We start from the raw sequence: 24363 nt of genomic DNA on the forward strand, positions 1-24363 counted from the left end.
CTGATTATGCTATGTTAGCTACTTGACAAAATAGTGTTTTTCTCTGAGGCATGGTAAAGCATGGTACTCACAAAAAATCAAGAAAATTTGATTTATACAACAAGACTAAACGTGTTGAGCTATATAGCAATAATTAGTTTTCTGTCTATAAATATATCAAAACAGTTATCCCCTTGTCTATTAAACGTAAATATTAAAGCGTCTTTGGTGTTTCCATGGTTTCTACAAAATAAAACCGGAAACCGAGGGTAACGCGGGTATGACGCAATTGACAGGCGACTCCTCTCACGTCCCGCAGCCTTGGTTAAAATTGCAATTTTCTCACGATTTACAAATAGTTGGAAACATTTGGGATATTGTAAGTACTTAAGTGAACAAAATATATTACACTGGCCTAGTGGTTTTTGGATATTTTACTGCAAAATTCTTACATATTGCACCTTTAAAGTTGACATGAAATAGAAATTGCGCTGGTCTTTTCTTCTCTATTGTGCCGTATATCTGAGTGAAACAGCTTTTGGAACAAAAACAAATGTAAGGCGGGGCTTGATTTTGTCCGTGACGAATTAATTGGATGGTTGTGGTTTGCTATTGGTGGATCTAATGTGAGTGACAGGTTGCCCCGCCCTCATCATCAGAGAAGAGATGTCACTGCAAGAGGGTGGGGAAGTGATTTTGATAATGAGGCACATGAATTTAAAAGAATAATGATGTGCACAGATAAATCTTTTAAAATAAATATTCCATAAAAAACAAGAATCTCCAATTCTGATTTCATGGTGACTTTAACAGCTGTTGGGAAAATGCTGCAATAATGTGGAATATGATTATTTTACATGTGTTTCAGGCAGGCGCATGGCCCCTTACACATGTTCCCTCTTCCACGTTTGCCATCCCACAGGAGCTGGAGAAAAGTGTACAAATGGTAAGCTGTCATGTCGACATGCTCCAAAATCTTACATGTCATCATTAGGGTCAAGAACTTAAGCTTCCTCCTTGTACTGAGAACTGAACATGTCAAATCCCCTTTCATTTCATTATAAAAGTAGATAACGCTGATTTAACCGATTTCTTCCTTCTGCAGTTTGAGTTGTTTTATAACCAGCACTTCAGCGGAAGGAAGTTGACCTGGCTACATTATCTCTGCACAGGTAAAGTTGAACATAAATGTACACTAGGTTTGGGGTCGGTAAGATTTTATAAAATGTTTTAAAGAAGTCTCTTATACTCAAAAATCTGCATTTATTTGGCCGTATATATATTGCAATTAAAATATAATTGCAATTTAAAATTCTGGGTTTCCATTTGAATATATTTTATAAAATGTAATTTATTCTAATGATTGCAAAGCTGTATAAAAGTATAATTTTTTTTTTTTTTTTTGACCCAATCCATTTGAACGGTAGTGTACATCTGAAGATGAACGTCATTAAAGATGTTTTCAATATATATATATATATATATATATATATATATATATATATATATATATATATATATATATATAAATAATGAATTAATTACAGGATATACTGATTAAAAAATCAAATTTATTGGAATTAATCACATATATCAATATTAGCTGAGAAAAACCCCCAATTAATCAAGTAATCATATTAATAATTTAAAAAAAACTTCAAGCAAACTATTTTAATGTATTTTTTTATTTATACTAAATGTGAAGAATCAACAGATGTAATATATTGACCTTTTATATTACACTTAATTTGATTTCCATACTACACCTACACCATCTGAATTCCTAATTTTGGCCCAGAGGTTGATGAAGTAGAAATGACTTGCGCGAGATAATGTTTGTTGGCTGGTGCTGTGGAAGCCTGATTAGCAGCACCTGGTATTTCTACACAACTACAGCAAATCCCTGGCACGGTTCAGCAGCAAGAGTCGGATTACCACACTGAGCTGTGACAAAATATCCTTTAAGTAATCCGTTAACACAGCAGGACAAGCAAAATACAGTCACACTTCTAGTACTCACCCGTATTAGTGTGCAGATACATAACATTGACCGGGTTGAGAGCATTTTAACAAACCTTTAGCCCTCACATACAGTACCAGACTAAAGTTTGAACGCAGTCACTCATTCTTTATTGGGGCCAAGCACCGAAGTTGCGAAGGCATCTATTGGATCCGTTGGCATTCTTCTTCTTCTTCTGCTTTGGAAGTCTATGGCAGCCCATAGAATCGCTTGTGGGAAAGTTATGAAATTTGGCACACTGATAGAGGTCTGTCCCAACATTAACCACACTGATTTTAGAGTTTCTAAATGCCTCTAGCGCCACCACCTGTCTAAATTTTCACTCATGTTTGTTAACTTTTGAACTGTAAGGGCTAAAAAAAAATAAATAAAAAAAATTGTTCTCTCTGATTCCTTTGCTGAGACTTGAATCAGATCATCTTCAGACTATGCCGACAAAAAGTTATGGAATTTTTGGTCCATGTCTTCACAAGCATGACCTGAGGTTACATGCCAGGTGTGCCACCTACTGGTCCGGAGATACAAAAAAATGGCTATTTTTTGCTTATAACTTATGAACGATTTGTCCAAAAATCATAAAAGTGGTCTCGTTAGATTCGGGGCATCATGCCAAGTCAAATAATATCCAAGTTTCCCATATTGGCTATTTTTTGGGTGTCAGCCATTTTGGAATTTGTAGTAAAATGTTGTATTTTACAACCGCATGAACGTATCATTATGAAACTCGGTATGGTCATCAGCACAATGCCCAGAAGGAGTCTGATAAGTTTCAGACCAGCGCCATCTAGTGGTGAAAAAAATAGTTACGTGCTTATAACTTTGGATGTGGTTGACTTATTTTCACTGAATCCTTGCCTAACAAGCTAGGTTTCCCCTTATGTTAGTGCAACGTTGAGATTTAGTGTTTATACAACATTTGTGAATATCTTAGAAACCATTAGTCTGATTGAGATGAAACCACCATAGGGAAATCGGAAACATAGGTCGTTGACTACACGTTAGTAGCCAAATGTCAAAATGTTGATAGCAAGTGGCAAAAAACTGCAATCAAAGGTCAGATGTGGGTAATTTTTTATGTGTTCATACATATAAATGTCTGTAACTCTTAAACGAAATGATATATTTTCACCAAATTTGACATGCTTATGTATGGAGGCACTCTGAGGACGCACACAAAAAACGGTGGGACTGCGCCACTTAGTGGTGCTATAATTGAACAAAACATGAAATTGGCTCTAGCTAATGACTGACTTTAAAATTGACAAGCAGTGTCTTTGTCTCAGTTGCTATCATAATCCGTTATGACATTGTTGGTCTGCTGCTAGCTTCCTTGTTTGCTTCTGTTGTGCTTGGCCCCTTAATTGCTGCTTGCAGCTGTATTTATCACTATTTTCCACCTTTTTAGAATTTTAGAACATTTTAAAATAATAGTAAAGTCTATGAAATAACACTGAAATATGGAAAATATGTGGTGACCAAAACAAGTTAAACAAATCAAAACTTATCAAACAAATCTTATATTTGAGCTTCTTCAAAGTAGCCTAAATCACATCTCTGCAAACTTCACAGTTCTCTCCAGTTATTTTAGTATTATTTATATACTAGTATAGTATTGATTAATTTTCTGTATTAGCTTTAATTTTATATTTTCATTTTAGTTTTCTTTCATTTTAATTTTACTTCAAGATTTAGTAATTTTATGTGCATGTTGTTTTTATTAGCTTTTTTTTTTCATTAAAGATTTATATTTTGCTTTAGTTTATTTATCATTTCAGATGTAGTTGTTGAAATTTCCTTTTACTTTAAACTTATTTTATTTCAGTTAGTTGCCAAGGAAACATCTAATTTTCATTTAAGCTTATAAGTTTAAAGGTGGGTCCTAATTTGCACACTATTTTATGCTGTTTGGTAGTATAAATGGTGAATTCACACTGAAAATTCCTGAAAAGAAAGTGCACTTTAAATACCCAGATGATGCACTTAATTAACCAAAAAAAGAAATGTTGAACGCTTCGTGCACTTAACTGTTGCAGTTTTAATTCTGTAGCAGAGGGGGAGGGACTATCACACTCTGATGTTGAATGACAGAATAACGTTATAAAGTACAGAGTGCATAGTATAAGTGCATAGTGGTTCTCTCAACCAACTTTTTTCTTTCAGGTGAGGTAAAGATGAATTATCTGTCCAAGCCCTACGTGGCCGTGGTAACTACCTATCAGATGGCCGTGCTGCTGGCGTTCAATAACGGCGAGACTGTGAGCTACAAAGAACTGCAAGACAGCACACAGATGAACGAGAAGGAGCTCCAGAAGACTATTAAATCTCTGCTGGACGTCAAGATGATCAGCCATGACTCTCAGAAAGTAAGTCTGGGAGCAGCGCAGTCACAGGTGCTTATCCAACCTTTTTTTTTTTTTTGTTTGTTTTTTTTTGTTTATTTGATTGCTTGATTTAGAAAGTGCCCCTATTATGCTATTTTAAAGGCTCCTAATTTTGTTTTATAGTCTCGTACAATAGGGTTACATGCATCCATGCATCATTTTTCTACATTGCAGCATCAGCTCTTTTCTCACAGTGTCTGAAACGGTTCGATAAAGGATCCGATCTCTCTAAACTCCTCCTTTCTGAGAGCCTGCTCTGCTCTGATTAGTCAGATGGCCCAGACTGATGTGATTGGTCTACTCGCTCTGATTGGTCAGATTGCCCAGTCTGTCGTGATTGGTCGACCGCTTATGGCGTGTGTTGAAAACTAAATGCCCATTACAATACAGAGCTCCAGACTGCGACCAAATGGTTGCATTTTGTGACTTTTTTTTCCTGCCGGTGCGAATAAATTTTGTTAGAGGACGCACTGGTGAGACCACCATGTTGCCCAACTGATGAGAGCTGCCATTTGTGTTGTACATAATGCATATGAGAACATCAGACAGCAAATGAATCAAAAGTGGAATGAAACCGCGCTATTCGTTTGAGCTGTGAATCATGGACAGTTTATCAGCTTGGACAATAATAAACAGCGTGACACCGCGCGAGCTAGGTTCTCGCACACCGATCTAGATCATGCATCACTGTTACTACAGAGTGCTGGGAGATCCAATTAAAAAAAGCGTTGAATTCACCTCAATTATCCATTTTCAATAGCATGAAAAAGTGTTGAATTCGCCGCAATTATCACATTTTCGATTGCATGTGAAGGCAGCATTAATAACATGCCAGCGACATCTAGTGGGACGCATTTAAATTCGGTGAAGTATTCTGTTATAATCTACAGGTATCAGATCAAACAGCGCTGACGTGGAAACCAGGAGAAATATTGTGCCAAGAATGAACAAGTTATGTAAGGCTCTCCAGTGAGTAACGCTAACTGGAACCACGGTCGCAGAAATAGTCAAATGTTTTTACATTATGCATTCCAGGGTTCATGTAAATTTTTGGGAGTGAAAATATGGGAGTGAATATGATCCAATTTCAGTGTTATTTTTAATGTGATGATTGGTAAAACTAAAAGTTTAAAGATAAACTTTTAAACTTTTATTTAAAAATACATAAAATTACAAGTTTAACCAGTGGATGGCAGCAGAGGAGCACTTATTGGCTTATTAGCCATTTCCACTCCCTAATATATGGGGAAAAGTAGGCAAAGTCACAAAGTCTCATGAAAAACAAAAACTTTTCCTCAAATTGTGACTGAATTACACGGAAAGCAAGTAAAGAGCGCTCATTTTATAATCACTGAAGCTGTCGGTCAGTTCAGTATGATACATTTAAAGGTGCCCTAGATTCAAAAATTTAATTTATATTGGCATAGTTAAATAACAAGAGTTCAGTACATGGAAAAGACATACAGTGAGTCGCAAACACCATTGTTTCCTCCTTTTTATATAAATCTCATTTGTTTAAAAGACCTCAGAAGAACAGGCGAATCTCAACATAACACTGACTGTTACGTAACAGTCGGGGTGTACGCCCCCAATATTTGCATATGCCAGCCCATGTTCCCAACATTATGAAAGGCATTAGACAAGGGCAGCCAGTAACGTCTGGATGTGCAGAGCTGAATCATCAGACTAGGTAAGCAAGCAAGGACAATAGCAAAAAATGGCAGATGGAGCAATAATAACTGACATGATCCATGATAACATGATATTTTTAGTGATATTTGTAAATTGTCTTTCTAAATGTTTCGTTAGCATGTTGCTAATGTACTGTTAAATGTGGTTAAAGTTACCATCGTTTCTTACTGTATTCACGGAGACAAGAGCCGTCGCTATTTTCATTTTTAAACACTTGCAGTCTGTATAATTCATAAACACAACTTCATTCTTTATAAATCTCTCCAACAGTGTAGCATTAGCCATTAGCCACGGAGGACAGCCTCAAATTCACTATGTTAACATCCAAATAAACACTGTACTTACACGATTAGACATGCTGCATGACGAACACTTTGTAAAGATCCATTTTGAGGGTTATATTAGCTGTGTGAACTTTTTTTATGTTGTTTAAGGCAAGCGCGAGCTCTTGGGGCATGGAGCACGAGATTTAAAGGGCCTCACACCCTGAATCGGCTCATTTCTAATTATGCCCCAAAATAGGCAGTTAAAAAAAATGAATTAAAAAAAATCTATGGGGTATTTTGAGCTGAAACTTCACAGACACATTCAGGGGACACCTTAGACTTATATTACATCTTTTAAAAAAAAGTTCTAGGGCACCTTTAAAAGTAGAATATTTACATTTTCCCTATAAAAATTAGGTTTTTGCATGTTACTGTTGTCAATAAAGTTAATTTTATCTACATCTCAATTCAAGCTCAGTGCTTTACTGTCACATTTACGATAAATAAACGTGTAATATTGTTAGTAACTGCACTTATTAATGCAAAACAATAATAATATGATTAAATTACCTTTATGATTAAACCCCCGCCCAGCGCCACCAAATCAGGTGCTGGTGTCACCTTCTGTAGATCTTAGATCACTGCTCTCAAATGTTAGTCTGGAGCCCTGCCATATCTGAATTTCAGCTCCGGATTTTCCTCAACTCTTGATATGCAGTGATATGAACAGTAACGATGGTGTCGGTTTTATCGCATCAGTTCAAGCATGAGTCCTTTGGAAGTGCATTAAAGTGGATTTGCTTTGGCAGCTGAAAACAGCGTCTTCTCGACATGAACAACACGAACCAAACTCTTTCAGTCTCAGCTGCAGCTACAGTGTTTGAGGGCAGGGCAGAGGAGACCATGAAAACCATAGGCTGGCATTATGCAAATTTGTTACAAACCTACGTAGTCTCGAGCAGGAAGTATGACTGGACGTCTCCGAACTGCCTGGAACAATAACTACATTTTGCCTGCACTTTGATCTTTGTAACTTTGCAGACCTTTTACATTCATAAACAGCTGTATTACACACTGCACGAAAGGTAATATCCCAAAAAAGCATAACAGGGGCACTTTAATCAAACCGTTAACTGATTGATTATAAGTTAACTTTCGCTTTTTCTTTTCCTTCAGGAGGAAATTGAGGCCGAATCCACTTTTTCCCTTATTATGAGTTTCACCAGTAAAAGAACAAAGTTCAAGATCACAACATCAATGCAGAAGGACACACCACAGGTACCGTGTCTCATGTTGAGCAAATGTCATTGATCATTCTCGTTATATATCTAGTCATATAAACCCGGTATTGTCCTCTGTGTGTGGCAGGAACTGGAACAGACGAGGAGTGCCGTGGATGAAGACAGGAAAATGTATTTACAGGCTGCTATAGTGAGGATTATGAAAGCCAGGAAAGTCTTGAGACACAATGCCCTCATACAGGAGGTGAGATGACTTTCTCTTCTGCTAAAACTTGAATATTCCAGTGTATAATCTTCACTTGTGACATCAGACACCAATATGAAATGAAAGGAGGCGTTGAAGGTGTGCGGTATACAATAGTGTTGAACCTGACGCAGATGTCAGACTGTAAACGCAGATAAGATCACTGTGAAATGTCAGGAATGGGAAACTTTGTTATAGACTGCTGTCAGAACATGTCTGAAGAGCAGATAGTCCGCCAACACAGGCTGTTACACAAGAAAACTAATATATACTGTTTTTATTGTGCACACACACACACTCACATACACACTTGACACTAAACTCGCACTGTTTGTTTCCCCTATCCATAGACAAGCTGTACATTGTTTGTCTCTTTTGAACAGTGAATAAAGAGGGAATAATATAATAGATCATAACCTGTTTGCATTGAACATGGGTGAATCTGTAGCAGGGAATTTTTACAAAAGTGTCATATTTCACCTCAAAATCAAATGAATTTTTTTTTTTTCATAAAGAAAATGAAGCCCGTTTTAGGACCAGTAAGATCTGTTTATTTTCATGGCACTTGAGCACATTTCCACCCAAATTTTCATTCACACTGAGTACAGAAAAACATCCTGTGTGGGCAGATTTGATCATAATTAGCATAAATTAAATTTAGTAATGCAAAAACTACCATGATGTTTACTAGAACTGCACGATTAATCGTTAAAAGATCGCAATCTCATTCCTAAATGACAACGATTCGCCTGTGTCTGTAGACAAAATCACACCAGAACATTCAAATATGTGTTTGCACTGCCGCTGAGCCAGATTAAAGTAGTTAAAGTATAGGTATAAAACATTTCTTTTCAACCACACAGTTTCATTATTTCTGTGTTGCAAATATTCAAAATATCACAGAAGTAATGGGATAAAAGTTTACAGTTCGGATATAAACACTGATGTCTACTGAAGCGATCAAAATAGAGCAAATCACCTTTCGAAAGTAAATTGGCGCCAGGATTGCCAGGTTTTCACAATGAAACCCACCCAATTGCTACTCAAAACTAGCCCAATCACATTCTGGGGGGTAAAATCCGCGTTTTTGGCGGGGTTCCCCTGGTAAAATTTGCATTCCATGGGGCTGAATATGTTATTTGGTGTCGCTTCAATCCGAGGACATGAAAAACAACCCGCGGCAACAGTGTAAAAGTAGCCCAATTCCACGGGAAAATCGCAGACTTGGTATTTCTGCTTGGTGCTTCAATTAAGGATTGTATTGATTACATCGTTACACCACTAGGCGACAAATGACTGTTAAAAATTTATTTTTCATTGAACATTCATTCAAGAGATTTGTTCAAAAAGGACTGATTCATCCAGTAATGAAACCAGGGAAGTTTTATGAGTGATATATATATATATATATATATATATATATATATATATATATATATATATATATATATACATTTTTTTTTTTTTTTTTTTAAATAATTCATTCAAATTAATTAAACAAACATTTTAAATTGACTGCAGCAGTTTACATTTTGTCAGAACTTTTGGTTTTGGCTTTTACCATGGTTTCCACAAAAATGTTTCAACTCTTTTCAACATTAATAATAATCAGAAATGTTTCTTGAGCAGCAAATCAGCATATTAGAATGATTGTATAGATTGTATTGTATATATTGCATATTAGAATCAAAGCTGTGCATCTAGAAATGCTTACATTTATTTATTCATTGTGCTACGTATGGTTAGCTGCACATATCAAGGACACAGTGATGCAGGCAGGTTTGCCTTGCTTTTTTTTTATTGTCTAGGAAATATGTATTTCAATAAAGTCTCCTACTCGTAATTCTGACTTTATATCTCACAATTCTGACTTTATATCTCACAATTCTGACTTTATATCTTGCAATTCTGACTTTATATCTCGCAATTCTGACTATAACTCACAATTCTGACTTTATATCTCGCAATTCTGACTTTATAACTCACAATTCTGAGTTTATCACTCACAATTCTGACTTTATATCTCGCGATTCTGACTTTATAACTCACAATTCTGACTTTATATCCAGGGCTTAAAAACGAAAAAAAAATTCAATCGTTCCACTCCGAGCAGAATCGGTATTTTAACGTTTCTGTTCCAGCGTTCCTTCCTATTATAAACGTTCCGAAACCGGTTTGATAAGAAAAAATAACGGTTAATAACGTTATTTTTATTTATTTTATTTTTTTCTGCGTGTAGCCTACTTAATAATAATAATACGTACTGCATTTTATTTATTAAAAAACAAAGATAGTGTATTTGCCGTCGTAGGCCTATAATTATCTTTTATAACAAGATTCTGTCCAAATGTAAACCTATTAAACGAAAGGAAAAACAATGGTTTATAAATTAAAGTATTTTTTCAAGATGTTTTAATGTTTAAAATGTTGCTGGTTTAATGTTTAATGTTGCTGGTTATAAATACCGACGCTATTCCTGAGAGGAAAAAAGTTGCATAGGCCGCATTTTATTATATTACATTATTAGCCGACACCTTTGTTTATAATGTTTGTAAACATAAATTATGAACAAAACTGCCCTATATTATTTATGTAGCTACTCCACAACAAAACCTCTAAAATTAACAGTTGGACTATTCAGGCTAGGCTATATAAACGTCAAGCAAAAACAAATTAACAACAAAAAAATTATATTTACTTTTTTAACGCCATTCCAGCTTCTATTGCTATATTCAAGGCGAGAAACAGGTTTATTTATTGGAAATAAAACTAAATATGATGCAAAACGAATTAATTTAAAGTGAATCTGTAGCCTACCTTTCTCATTCGGCATGAATCCAACTGTTTTCATTTTCGAGACGAATGCTAAACTATTATTTATTAGATGAGCTTTGTACTTCACTCACATTATTGATGTAAAACATCATTCTTCACATATAACAGCACAGTCAGGCGGTGGTCACGGGTGCTAAACGGCAGATTATATTACAGAATTGAATTGAGCAGTGTAACGTTTGGTTGATTATTTTAATATTCAACAGCTGCGATATCAAGTAAGCAATGCAAAAATTAGTGTGCGCGCGCGAGGCGCCGGCGCGAGCACTGGATTTGTTTTCCTTCTATAAGACAGTAAACTGTAGGTCTACTGCGTAATTATTGGTCATACAGGTAAAAGCAAGACATAATTCATACATTTACAAAAGACACAAATAACGAAAACAAGCAGAATGTCTGTTTCCTTTTCTAGATCTTTGGAGTGCGCCACAAATAACCACTTTCGCTTTGTTAATCTGTAGACCTAATTATTTAAGTGAAATATTTTGCGTAGCCTATAGGCTTAAATATTCCCTTTTATTTTATGTGTGTTATATAGGTAGGCCTATAGTTTTCTCCGTTCACAGAAGCGCTGCGGATCGTGATGTGACGTTGAAAATTGTACTCGCTGGTACAACAAGCTGCATATTCCTTGACATTAATTTTTACTTAATGTAGGCCTAATACTTGACGGTTGGTGACATATATCATTGGAAAAACTAATGCCAGCATTGCCATTGTGACTTACCTAACCAATGATGACTTGACAGCTGAGCCTGAGCGCGTCAGCGCGGGTATCTCACTGTAGAGCATGAGCGCAGGCATTTCACACACTTTGGATGCGTCAGCATCACGTTTGCACAGGCTGTACTATTTGAATTCGTGATTGGTTGACTGCCAAATCAAAATATTAAGCGGAACGATAAAATAACGTTATTAACCGGTTAATGGGCATTTCAAATTACCGTTTCTGTTCAGAACGATTAAATTTGATTTCGTTTCCGTTTCTGGTTACGTTCCGGTCAAAATTTCGTTCGTTTCCGGTTTTCGTTTTCGTTCCTTAAACCGGTTCAGAGCCCTGTTTATATCTCACAATTCTGAGTTTATAACTCACAATTCTGACTTTATATCTCGCAATTCTGACTTTATATCTCGCAATTCTGACTTTATAACTCACAATTCTGACTTTATAACTCACAATTCTGACTTTATATCTCGCGATTTGACTTTATATCTCGCAATTCTGACTTTATAACTCACAATTCTGACTTTATAACTCACAATTCTGACTTTATATCTCGCGATTCTGACTTTATCACTCACAATTCTGACTTTACATCTCACAATTCTGACTATCACTCACAATTCTGACTTTATATCACACAATTCTGACTTTATATCTCGCAATTCTGACTTTATATCTCGCAATTCTGACTTTATAACTCACAATTCTGACTTTATAACTCACAATTCTGACTTTATATCTCGCGATTCTGACTTTATAACTCACAATTCTGACTTTATAACTCACAATTCTGACTTTATATCTCGCGATTCTGACTTTATCACTCACAATTCTGACTTTACATCTCACAATTCTGACTTTATATCACACAATTCTGACTTTATATCTCGCAATTCTGACTATATCACACAATTCTGACTTTATAACTCACAATTCTGACTTTATTACTCACAATTCTGACTTTATATCTCGCAATTCTGACTTTATCACTCACAATTCTGACTTTATAACTCACAATTCTGACTTTATATCTCGCGATTCTGACTTTATCACTCACAATTCTGACTTTACATCTCACAATTCTGACTATCACTCACAATTCTGACTTTATATCACACAATTCTGACTTTATATCTCGCAATTCTGACTATATCACACAATTCTGACTTTATAACTCACAATTCTGACTTTATTACTCACAATTCTGACTTTATAACACGCAATTCTGACTTTATATCACGCAGTTCTGACTTTATATCACGCAATTCTGACTTTATATCACGCAATTCTGACTTTATTATCGCAATTCTGACTTTTTTATCGCAATTCTGACTTTATATCTCGCAATTCTGATTTCATAACACGCAATTCTTACTTTATATCACACAATTCTGACTTTATAACTTGCAATTGTGAGTTTATATCATGCAATTCTGAGAAGAGGTCAGAATTGTGAGATAAAAAGTCGCAATTACCTTTTTAAAATGTTTTTATTTAGTTACGGAAACAAGCTTCCATAATATACTGCATGTAAATGTTGTGCTATTGCAAATATAAGCAGCCTAATTTTGTTTGTGTGTCTTTATTCTTTCAGGTAATCAACCAATCCAAAGCGAGATTCAGCCCGAGTATCAGCATGATCAAGAAGTGCATTGAGGTTCTTATCGACAAGCAGTACATCGAGCGAAGCCAGAGCTCTGCGGATGAATACAGCTATGTCGCATAAAACCATATTAATTTAATGAAAGAAAATAAACGCCCTAAAGCGTGAACGGTAAACATGTCTTTTATTTTCGGCTCTGGCTGGCTCTGGCACTCAACCATCGGATTGAATCGGGACTCTGTGCCTCCAACTTTGTTCAAAAAGGGCCTCCGAGTAGCTGGACAGTCATCAAAAGCACCCTGTCTCTCCACACCCCCTCCCCTCCTCCTTCTGATTTTATGCTGTTTACATCACCAGTGCCACGCCCAGTGCGTCTACGAGAAAAGAAGAATGCCTATAGCTACTCGAGTGTAAAAGGATAATACATTTTTAGACGTAATCGTACAAGAGAAAGCGAGCAAATGAAATGCATCACATAGAGCAAAACGAGTGAAATGTTTGAGAAACGGCCGAAAAACAACCACGCTTTCTTTTCTCACGTTGCAGTTGTTGTGTGTATTCTTTTTTAATGTATCAAAGTAAAAGAAATATTGTAATAAAACCGGTATACTGATAATTGCATTTACTTTCAAAATATTAAAAAACAGATATGAGGTGACAAACATGATTCTGCTGCTTGTCAAATAAACAAATAAAAACAAACTTTTTCGTAAATGTTTTAAGAAGAATGACTTCATCATCAGTGATTTATTAAAGGTGAATTTTTAGAATCTTTTTTAATGGTGCGTTCAAGTTATTTCTGAAAGATTGTGTTTATTAGGTGAATGCATATGAACACCACCGCAAACTGATTTCTTTCTTTCTGAGTTTAGGGCGTTAAAGTGAGAAAATATGATGGGCGCAACTAATGCAGCGTCTGTTTTGATGCTAAATTTGTTGAAATTAAATAAAACTAGCTAAGTTGCATGTACAAAATAAGATAAAAACTTAGCACCCCCCCCAAAAAAAAAAAACAAAACAAAAACAAAAACAAAAAAAAACACCTGATTGTTTAGTTTAAAAAAAAATCTTACTCTGACCAAAGTGACTTGAACGCACCTGAATTTGCAATTACGACTTCCCAACTTGGACTGGATATCATCCAGGTATTTAAAGTGCACTTTTTCTTTTTGAGATTTTCAGTTTGAACACACTACTCACACTATTTATACATGGCAAAGAATAGTGCACAAGTACACGAATTGGGACGCAACTTGTGTATTATGAATGTAATCCAAACTTTACTACATTTATCATGTTGTCACTGTCATGTGACCTACCAGCATCAGTTACCTCACTTCACCGCCATTCACAAATCCTAAAGCAAAGTGTCCATGGTATGCATACTTCAGAATCTCACCGGAAGTAGTAGATCATCCGGGTACTTTTTGCCTACTCTTTTATGAGTACAGTGAATTCGGTCATACTTAATTTGTCATACTTGTTTTTCACCTACTATATATAGTAGGAAAGTATGCGATTTTGGATGTAGGGCTTGACTTCCTGAAAAGGACAATGGTCTGTTGTATTGTATTGGCGAATGTTATACTGACACCTGTCTGTGTGGATGAAGCATTACACAAATGTTACCTATGATTTATTCCACAACCAAAAGTCAATAAAAATAGAGTTCTGCAGGAATGACATGTTTTTGTAGGCCAAAACCTTGAAACACATTCACATTTAAGCCTTTCCAGTTTCATTGTCCTGAAATCAATGTTTTTTTTTTTAATGGGCTTTTGGTTAAATGCCTGAAATAAGACCTAAGATACGTATTTTTATGTTTGACTCTACAACATAAAATACATCAGTAATACCCCCCTGTGATTTTTTTTTTTTTTTTTTTTTTTTTTTTTAAGCTTTTACTTCACTTGGAAAAAGGCAGTTGCTAACAAGTGTCTAAATGGGACTACAGAGGTTGTAGGGGACATTAGGGCGTTTTCACACCTGGCTTCATTTTGAAACCTGGTGCGTTTTCTCCTTTAGTTTGGTTTGTTTAGGCATATATGAACATGGCAATCGTACTCGGATCTGCACCAAAACAATCGCTCCAAGATCGCTTGAACAAAGTGGTCTCGGTCCAAATGAAAATAAACTCTGGAGCGGTTTGGTTGAGGTGAGAAAGCAATCCGACCCCTTGTGCAATTGACCCGAACAAAGAAGAAAAAGCAACATTGTAACAAATTAAGTCACAGTTTCGGAAAACAAAGCGAATGATCTACAGTACAGGTCTGAAAATGCCGTAAATGTCATCATGTCTAACAATTAAACTCATCTACTCTGTAGTAACATTTTCAGCCTCGTTTAACCACGCTCTTGCAGCTATCAATTTCAAACTTTCAGGGAAAATGTTTTGTCAACACTGAAAAGGGTTGTCAGAAGCTTAATGTTGGTGACATTAGAGTCATGTGACTGTGGTATAATTAATTTATAGCCTACGTTTATCTTTTTTGGCAACTGTATTTATGCTTCTAAATTCATAAAACTTGTGTTAATTTGTGAAGATTATCATGATGAACCAAACATGCAAGAATCATAAACTTTTGTTAATCAAGTTTATTTTCCACAAAAAACCCAAAAGCCAATGGAAAAATCATATTGGCTATTTATCAAGGGAATCATTAGTTTCACACATTTTGGCCCTGATGGACTTCCATAATATGGAAGGCCATGTCGTAATTACCATAAAGAAGAGATGACAACACATGACACTGTACTTGGAGCTGTTCACATCCTCAAATTCAGACTTATATGTTTCTCTTGCGCTATTAACTCCAAAATAAATCTGCAGTGGTCACGTGGTACAGCTGTCACATGGTACAAGCCGTAGCTCTACGAGCCTAAAGTTGTGATTATTACAAGATCTACGATCACATGAATGCTTTTTACAATCCAGGGGCCTGTACCATGATGGTAGTTGAACAAACTCAGGGTTATAGGATTAGTTTCAAGTTGACAAAACCAAACCACTCCTATCTGGCTTTGTTGGTACCATGATGCTGATCTTCAACTTTCTCTGTCAACTCAGGCTTTGATCCTGAGTTTGTGGAGCGTGTGCACATGAATCTGTGACATATTGCAACAGAAACAAACTGTGATTCACTTCTCGCGAGAGAGCCAGCGTGATTCAAAACTTTTTTGCTGAAAATGAAGAATTTAATTTAAACGCATTTAAACTAATGGAAAATACTTGTCTGTGAAAAAGGACAAATAAAAGAAATCTTTCTCTATCAGTGCAAGTGAAAGTTGTGAAGTTAGTTTATATAGTTGATAATATATAGCAATAGAGAGTGACTCAAATATACAAGTTCACATGTAGTCATATTTAAAGAGTATATTTACTTATTTATATTACATATGATCTATATATATATATATATATTAATATTCATTGAAACTAAATGGTTAATAACAACTGTTAAAGTAAACTTGTGTGCATGTAATGGATTAATAAAAATATAGATAATTATACAAATCATATATAAATCATAAAATAATTCTAAGTAATTATAATTAAAATCAGACAATTTTATCATTAAATATTTGTTTTTACTATATAGTGACCTTTAATTTGGAGGAAGAGAAACTGAGGGATGGACTTTGTATTGGGTGTGTCCGTGTCACTTAGCTCACATCTGATTGGCCCAATTTCGGTTTGAGATCTCTAAACCAGAACATAACCTGCCCTGGAGCAGGTTAGCCGTGGAGCATAAGTTACTATGGCGATGAACACCGCTAAAAGCCAAGTCACTTTCATGGTACCTAAAACCCAGGATTGGCACAAACTAATCTGAAACTTACCTGGCTAGCCAGCTAATCCGGCTTCATGGTACAGGCCCCAGAACAGTTACTGTAAATGACAAGACGTACCAAGTGAGTAGGATTCTGCCAGTCAGGTGATGCCAAACATGGTAGCAACCATGAGAGGGCGTCCCGCTCCATGTGGAATAAAACAACTTTTATTAGGCTGCTTATATGAATTGAGTGTTTATCTCATGTGAGTATATGTCACTCACTTATAGGACAAAATGACCAGATACACCCTTAAGACTCGACTGCAGAGAGAGCTGAAGGACGGCAGATTCTCTGTGCTATATTGGGACTCTTTGTAAGCAAATCTCACTCAGCAGAAGCCTATTCACTTTCAGCTCCTTTGAGCTGAGGATTCAGCCCTAATGAGACCCATATGGAGAAGCCTGACCAAATCAACATGCCTACAATATGTGTGTCATCAGCAAAACATTTCTCTACAATATACATCATCTTACGTAAGCCTGACATTTTGCAGATTCACAGATGTCAAGTCACTGGATGCTTCAGAAAGTAATAAATCTTCATTACAACAGCAGATACTTCAGGACAAAACCTCTCCTTCTACCACAAGGGGGCGTTATGCATTATAAAAAGCAGAAATAATACAAGTTTTTTCAGAGATAAATAGGAACTTGTTGTTTTAACTTATTTTTGTTAAAAAAAAAATGGTCTTGACACTGCTAGAACATGTTCTAAAGACAAATGGACCATGAAAGGCATGATATCTGTCTTGTAAACAAGCGCTGTGTATCTGTCCAATGTCTTCGTTGGAAAGGAAAGAAATAAACCTCTGTGTTTTTGCTAAATGTGGATCCACGTAAGGCAGTTTTACATTTATGTCTTATTAAAAGATTTCATGAGAATGAAAATCTAATGAGTCCCTGCAAGTTTCTGCTATGAAAAGTGGCAAAAGTTGTCAAAATGAAAAATAATGTCATACAAACTTCAGCTGTTTTTTGGATTATGATAGCTGGTTTGTTACTGGCTCAAGGAGGTCTAGCTTGATCAAGCCCAGTTGGAAGTACAACAGATTCATCATCTAGGCCAGCTTGAACTAGCTAATGATCATAAATGACTGGCATGGTCAAGCTAGTGACCACATAAACTCAGCGACGTCAGACGGGTAATCTCAACTACAATCAGACAGGAAATGTCCAGGCTACATGATAAACTATAGTATGATGTAGACTACTGATTTACTTTTAGATGTTAAACCTGTCCACTATGTGTCAGGAAAAAAGACAAAATTATTATTATTTTTTAAATGATGTCCCATTTTTGCCCTACTGGTAAACCACTGGAATAAAGCACAAACTAGTAACAAAAATAAGTAGCAGAACAATAAGAACTCTTAAAAATAACGTTTTTTTTTTATTGGCATCATTGGTTCCATATCTTAATCTTAAACCTGAATCTTAAGCCTGAAACACACCAAGCCGACACCGACGAACTAGTGGCGACAAAAACAAACTGCGGGGTTGGCTCACATTGGCAGCGTCTGTGTCCAAAGTTGCCCTGACACACCAAACCGACGCTCGACACCCGACGGCCAAGTAGCATGTCCGTTCTGTGCCTGCGTAAGAAGAAATGCCTTTCCGTACCAGCAGGTGGCAGTAGCTGAACAACCAATCAGAATGATGAATTGGCCCGACTGACCGAAGAGCTCCAACGCCGATTCAACATGTCAGATTGGCCGAAAAAAAGCCAATGAGGACCAACTTCAGCCGACGGTGCCGAACACACCAAGCCGACGGTCGGCCGTCGGGCACTTTTTCTTCGTCGGCCAACTAAGTTTTCTCAGTGTGTTCCGCACCGTCGGCTGAAGTTGGTCCTCGTCTGCTTTTTTTCGGCCGATTCGACTTGTTGAATCGGCGATGGAGCTCGTCGGTCCGTCGGGCCATCTGATCATTCTGATTGGCTATTCAGCTACTGCCACCTGCTGGTACGGAAAGGCATTTCATCTCACGCAGGCGCAGAACTGACGTGCTACTTGGCCGTCAGCTGTTTAGCATTGGTTTGGTGTGTCAGGGCAACTTTGGACACAGACGCTGCCGGCGTGAGCCAACCCCGCAGTCTGCTCCGTCGCCACTAGTTCGTCGCCATCGGCTTGGTGTGTTCTGGCCTTTAGTCGGCCGACGAACAAAAACTGCCCGACGGCTGACCGTCGGCTTGTTGTCTTCCGGGCTTTTAAAGGCATAGTTCACCCAAAAATGAAAATTCTGTCGTTCCAGACCTCATTCTGTTCATCCTCAGAGCACAAATTAAGATCTTTTTGATGAAATCTTAGAGCTTTATGTCCCTCCATTGACAGCCTACACAAGAAAGGTAGTGAAGACATCATTAAAGTAATCCATGTGACTCCAGTGGTTAAACCTCAGTTTTATGAAGTGACGTGAGTGCTTTGTTTGCGCAAAAAACATAATTTACCACTTTATTTACAAAATATTAATCTCCAGCGCATGTTAACTAGAGCGCCATGACGCATGATGTTGTGCTGACACAAGAGCAAACGTGTGAACGTGTTGGAGATTCATATTTTGTGAATAAAATGGTAAATTAAAAGCAAACTAAGCACTCGCGTCGCTTCATAAAAGATTCATACCACTTTTAAGCCCCAGAAAGGTAGTAAATACATCATTAAAGTAATCCATGTGACTCCAGTGACTTAAAGGTGCTCTAAGCGATGTCACGCGTTTTTAGGCCAAAACATTTTTTGTCACATACAGCAAACATCTCCTCACTATCCGCTAGCTGCCTGTCCCCTGAACACACTGTAAAAAAACACGGTCTCTGTAGTCGCCACAAGCTCCAAAAACGGCAACAAAAACAAACTGGTGCAGCCTGGACCACGAATCATAATAAACACGCTCCAGCCAATAACCGACAAGAATGATTTTAAATGCGCGTTCATGACTGTTTCAGGAAGCACGGAGGGGAGGGGAGGAGGAGGCGGAGGGAGGGTCTAGCTAGCCTTTGTTTTGTTTGACAACACTTCGAACGTCAACAGGAAGTTACTCCACCCAGGATCGCTTAGAGAACCTTTAACATCAGTTTTATGAAGTGACGCGAGTACTTTGTTTGCGCAAAACAACAACAACAAAAACATAATTTACACTTTATTTACTAAATATTAATCTCCGACACATGTTCATGCTTCATAAAACTGAGGTTTAACCACTGGAGTCACGTGGATTACTTTAATGATGTCTTTACTACCTTTCTGGGGCTTGAAAGTGGAAGCATAGACTGTCAATGGAGCGATTTCATCAAAAATATCTTCATTTTTGTTTTAAAGATAAACAAAAGTTTTGGAATGACATGAGGAATGATTAATTAGCCTAATAACAGAATTTTCTTTCTTTTCTTTTTTTTGGTGAACAAACCCTTCCATTAAACCTTTCCATTCCACAAAATATTCTTTACAGTGAACAAAAGGTTCTTTGGATTATTAAAAAGATCTTCAAACTAAGAAAAAATGGTTATTTTAAGAATCGATTACTGAAAGGTTCTTTGGGGAAACAAAATTGGGATCACTGTGAAAAAACCTTTCATTTTAGAGTGTTGGAATGATTGAATTCAGCCCAAACTGGTAAGCATTAGTATCTAATGAATGCTAGGAACTACTGGAACAGCCGACTAGTTATCATTAACCTGAAACAGATACTCGTGTAGCTACACATTGAAAGAGCTGTGAGTCAGTGTGAGTCTCAGAGAGCTGAAGAAGAGCGTGTGTGTGTGAGTGTGTGAAGCCCAACCCACGGACACTTCGCCCGCGATTGACACACGCCGAGACGAGCACAGACGCCGAACAGGTGGTCCAATCCCACCTGAGGAGCACAACATGAGGATTTATCCTGCTTTTTACCTGTACGGATACAATGTTGCCGTCGCTTACTGATTTTTCCTGAAGAGTTCAACACTTCACGCGCTTCCCTGTGGAGTCTCTGGGAATATCGGGCGAATATGAAAGTGACAGTATGTTTTGGAAGGACCCGGGTGGTCGTTCCCTGTGGGGATGGGAATATCAAAATACACAGTCTTATTCAGCAAGCGACAATGAGATATAAAAAAGCCATAGCTAAGGTAAGTCGAGTGTTTTTGAGAAAAATACCTGGTCAACTCCACTGCTGCTCTCAACATGGCGCTTTTTCTGGAGAAAGAAGGAAAGAAAGAAAGAAAGAAAGAAAGAAAGGGGAATAGATAGGTCGTTGGTAGCTATTCCCGAACAGTCCGATTAAGGTGTTTGTTTGTAGATTTGTGATTGTTGCGTCACATTGGGTTGTTTGTTCATATTGTTGCAACTTCGGCGCGCGCTTGTGCGTTCCCGATCAAAACTCCTTCCAACAGGACATGTCGGCTGTTATAACGCTCATTTGTTACAGTAACATGCATTACAGTGTTCCCAAGTAAACAGGGAGTGTAGGAAGAACTTTAGAGGCACGGATGGAGGGCAAGGACTGGAAATTTCCCTGGAAATGAGCTCAAGCTGAAGCCTGTATCCACACATGTAGCCTACGCAATGTTAATCTCACACATAATTTGACTGTTTACACTTAAACATTCATGATGAATGGTGCTTTCTATGTCTTTATTAGTTCTACCGTTTAAAATTATAATGGGTTGTGTGGCTTAGTGTTTAATGCTTATAGATAGGTTTTAAGCTTTTCAAAGGGTTGATTGACAGGGATCCGATGCTCATGAAAAACCTGGAAATATAAGCACATTTAGTGGTCCTGGAAAAGTCATGACATTTCTATAATGATTACAGATCTTATAGATTTTTGTTGGAAAATCCAAGTCTGTACCTGCATGGTCCAGGGTGGTCATCAGCTGGTTGATGAGTTACTAAAAAACCCCACCCTGACCATCTTAAGCTGGTAAAACTGTGGTTTGTTGGAGGTCTGAGATGGTTTCTGATCATTAGCCCCATACATCAGCTAACAAAAATGTCCTAAAAACGTTTTGCTAACATTCTCAAGTTATCAAAATGTCATTTCTGAATCTCTGAACGTTCAAATCATCCAATTTTTTAAAATGGTTATGCGAATGTTCAATTTTATAATTTTGCAAACATTTGAACGCTATTTTTGAATGTTCTCTAAATGTTCTGAAACAAGTAGTTAAATGATAAATGTTTAAAAAATGTTAAACAAACATCTGTCAAATGTTTTGGAAAAAAAAAAAAAAAAATCCATTTATAACGTTTTGCTCTAGCGTTTCCAGAACATTATTAAAGACCAGATAACTTTAAACGAACAGTTCTATTAATGTTACTGGAAGAACGTTTGTTAATAACTTTGAGAGAACCTTGAATGTTAGCCAAAATTCTAAGAACATTTAAATTCTTGTTAGGAGGGAACCATGTTTCAGAACTCGGGTTCTAAACTTACACTCTATTTTATGGCAAGGTAGAGCTTGTGTATAGAGCGATGTTCAATTTATGAGCAAATTGTCTTTTTTCCCCAATAAAGTGTTCAATTTCACAAAACTGTGAAACTGTTTCTGATGAAAACAGTTTTCAATTCTTATCTTATAAATGGAAAGGTTCATTGGTCAAAACTCTATAGATAGGCATTGAACATTTAGACAAAAAACGTTGAAAAGACCAGTTAACAGATGTTTTCTCATTGGTGGTCATAAATCTGAAGGCAAACTCTTTGCCACTAAAAGAGCTGGCAGCTGTGCACTGGTTGTAGTATGAATATGTGGTCACGTGTTGATTTTGAATTCCTAACCTGCACAAATTAACCTCCAGATCAGCTTTCTTTACTCCACTTGATTCATGGTTTGGAGTAAGATCTTAAATACATTGTTGATCTTGGCTCAAGCGTTATGTGCATGCTTGTGAGCAGAAAGGTTTATCCTCCTCATTGTGTAGTTATCAAGAAGCTTTGAGAAACCACTAGAGTTGCAGAACTTAAAGAGGATAAAGTGTACACAATTTGTGAGAGTGGGTAGTGTTGGACAAAGCCAAACATTGCACGAAAGTATATCGTATGTGTTCCAGCTCCGTGTCGAGAGGTCTAGTTGTTTAATTATTAATAAGTTGATTTTTTTGTCAGTAGATAACTGCATATAGCTACATGCTGTATTGGTGTTGTAAAGGGGCTTTATTAGGTTCCTGCGTGCCTTGAGTTGGCATCAGTGTTATTTTTCCTGCCCAGATCTCAACAATCTGCTGTTAACATTGGCGTCACGTCCAAGCACTTCTGTTCTACAGGCCTCGAATAGTTTGGTGAACCAACGCTGATATTGCCAGGTTTTCTCTTTTACAGAGCATTTCTTTAATATGGAAAATTATTTGAGTTTGCTCTTTGCATCCTTGCGAATAGATTGGCTGGACTGTTTTTTGCGTGACAAAGATGTTTAAAACGTCTTAAGGACTGTAGGTTGAATGTATGTGTATATGTTAAAAGTGATTTTTTTTCCAGTGTTAAAATACATTTTTTATCCAAACTTAACAAGAGACTATTAAAAGCAAGTCATTCATAGGTTGATTTCCCTTAAAAGTGTAAACACTGTGGATATTTCATAACATTTTCTGCTTGTTTAAAGGGTTAGTTCACCCAAAAATGAAAATTCTGTCATCAATTACTCACCCTCATGTCGTTCCAAACCCATAAGACCTTCGTTCATCTTCGGAACACAAATTAAGATATTTTTGATGAAATCCCTCCATTGACAGTCTACGCAACTACCACTTTCAAGCCCCAGAAAGACATGATTAAAGTAATCCATGTGACTTCAGTGGTTTAACCTCAATTTTATGAAGCATGAACATATGTCAGAGATTAATATTTAGTAAATAAAGTGTAAATTAAGTTTTTTTTTTAGTTGACTTGTCAATTAAGGTGTAGCCACTGGAGTCACATGGATTACTTTAATTTCTGTCTTTACTACCTTTCTGGGGCTTGAAAGTGGTAGTTGTGTAGACTGTCAATGGAGGGACAGAAAGCTCAGATTTCATCAAAAAGATCTTCATTTGTGTTTTGAAGATGATCGAAAATCTTACAGATTTGGAACGACAGGAGGGTGAGTAATGAATGACAGAATTTAAATTTTTTGGTGAACTATCCCTTTAAGAATCCGACCAGTTCAATATAGCAACAGCTCATCCAATGTTCTGAGTTGGGGGTGGGGCTAAATGTTTGGCTGACCAATGGCTGATTAGAAAAGTGTTTGGGAAACCTGTTTCAAAAACAGTTACCATTTATGGGGTGTCAAGTGCAGTCAATTTTGTGGACTGAATGAATTACATGATATGAAATTCAGTAAATGAAATGCTCATGTTCTTCACAGATTGTGCATTTTGTGAATGAAATGACATGCTTTATCATGAAAAACTTTGGATTAAATGTTTCATAATGCAGACAACCCCTTCCTTGAATGTTTCATTCGTTCTATTGCATTTTTGTGACAAGCTAGGTGCATTTTGTTCACAAATTAGTTTTTCGTTGTTCACGAAATGAAAGGTACTTTTGCCCTTACATTCACAAAATGGATGTAAATTTTAATAGATAAAATTA

The 24363-nt window shown here is 36.8% G+C and overlaps 2 protein-coding genes across 5 annotated transcripts in view; both read left to right on the forward strand.

Annotated features, from left to right (window-relative positions):
* The window catches only part of cul2 (cullin 2), a 33701-nt gene extending 20014 nt beyond the window's left edge, over positions 1-13687 (forward strand). For 2 of the 3 annotated variants that reach the window (XM_048173956.1, XM_048173957.1), the window contains 6 exons: positions 848-925; positions 1085-1151; positions 4160-4389; positions 7515-7616; positions 7707-7823; positions 12977-13687. In XM_048173956.1, coding sequence (XP_048029913.1) covers positions 848-925; positions 1085-1151; positions 4160-4389; positions 7515-7616; positions 7707-7823; positions 12977-13108 — 726 coding nt within the window. In that variant the 3' untranslated portion in view covers positions 13109-13687. The remainder of the gene's footprint in view (positions 1-847; positions 926-1084; positions 1152-4159; positions 4390-7514; positions 7617-7706; positions 7824-12976) is intronic. The other variant, XM_048173958.1, reaches the window with a different exon arrangement.
* Positions 13688-20798: 7111 nt separating this feature from the next.
* pard3aa (par-3 family cell polarity regulator alpha, a) overlaps positions 20799-24363 on the forward strand; it is a 299284-nt gene continuing 295719 nt past the window's right edge. For both annotated transcript variants that reach the window (XM_048175193.1, XM_048175191.1), the window contains exon 1: positions 20799-20920. In XM_048175193.1, coding sequence (XP_048031150.1) covers positions 20801-20920 — 120 coding nt within the window. In that variant the 5' untranslated portion in view covers positions 20799-20800. The remainder of the gene's footprint in view (positions 20921-24363) is intronic.

Source organism: Megalobrama amblycephala, linkage group LG22 (genome assembly GCF_018812025.1).
Source record: "Megalobrama amblycephala isolate DHTTF-2021 linkage group LG22, ASM1881202v1, whole genome shotgun sequence".
NCBI classification, from domain to species: Eukaryota; Metazoa; Chordata; class Actinopteri; order Cypriniformes; family Xenocyprididae; genus Megalobrama; species Megalobrama amblycephala.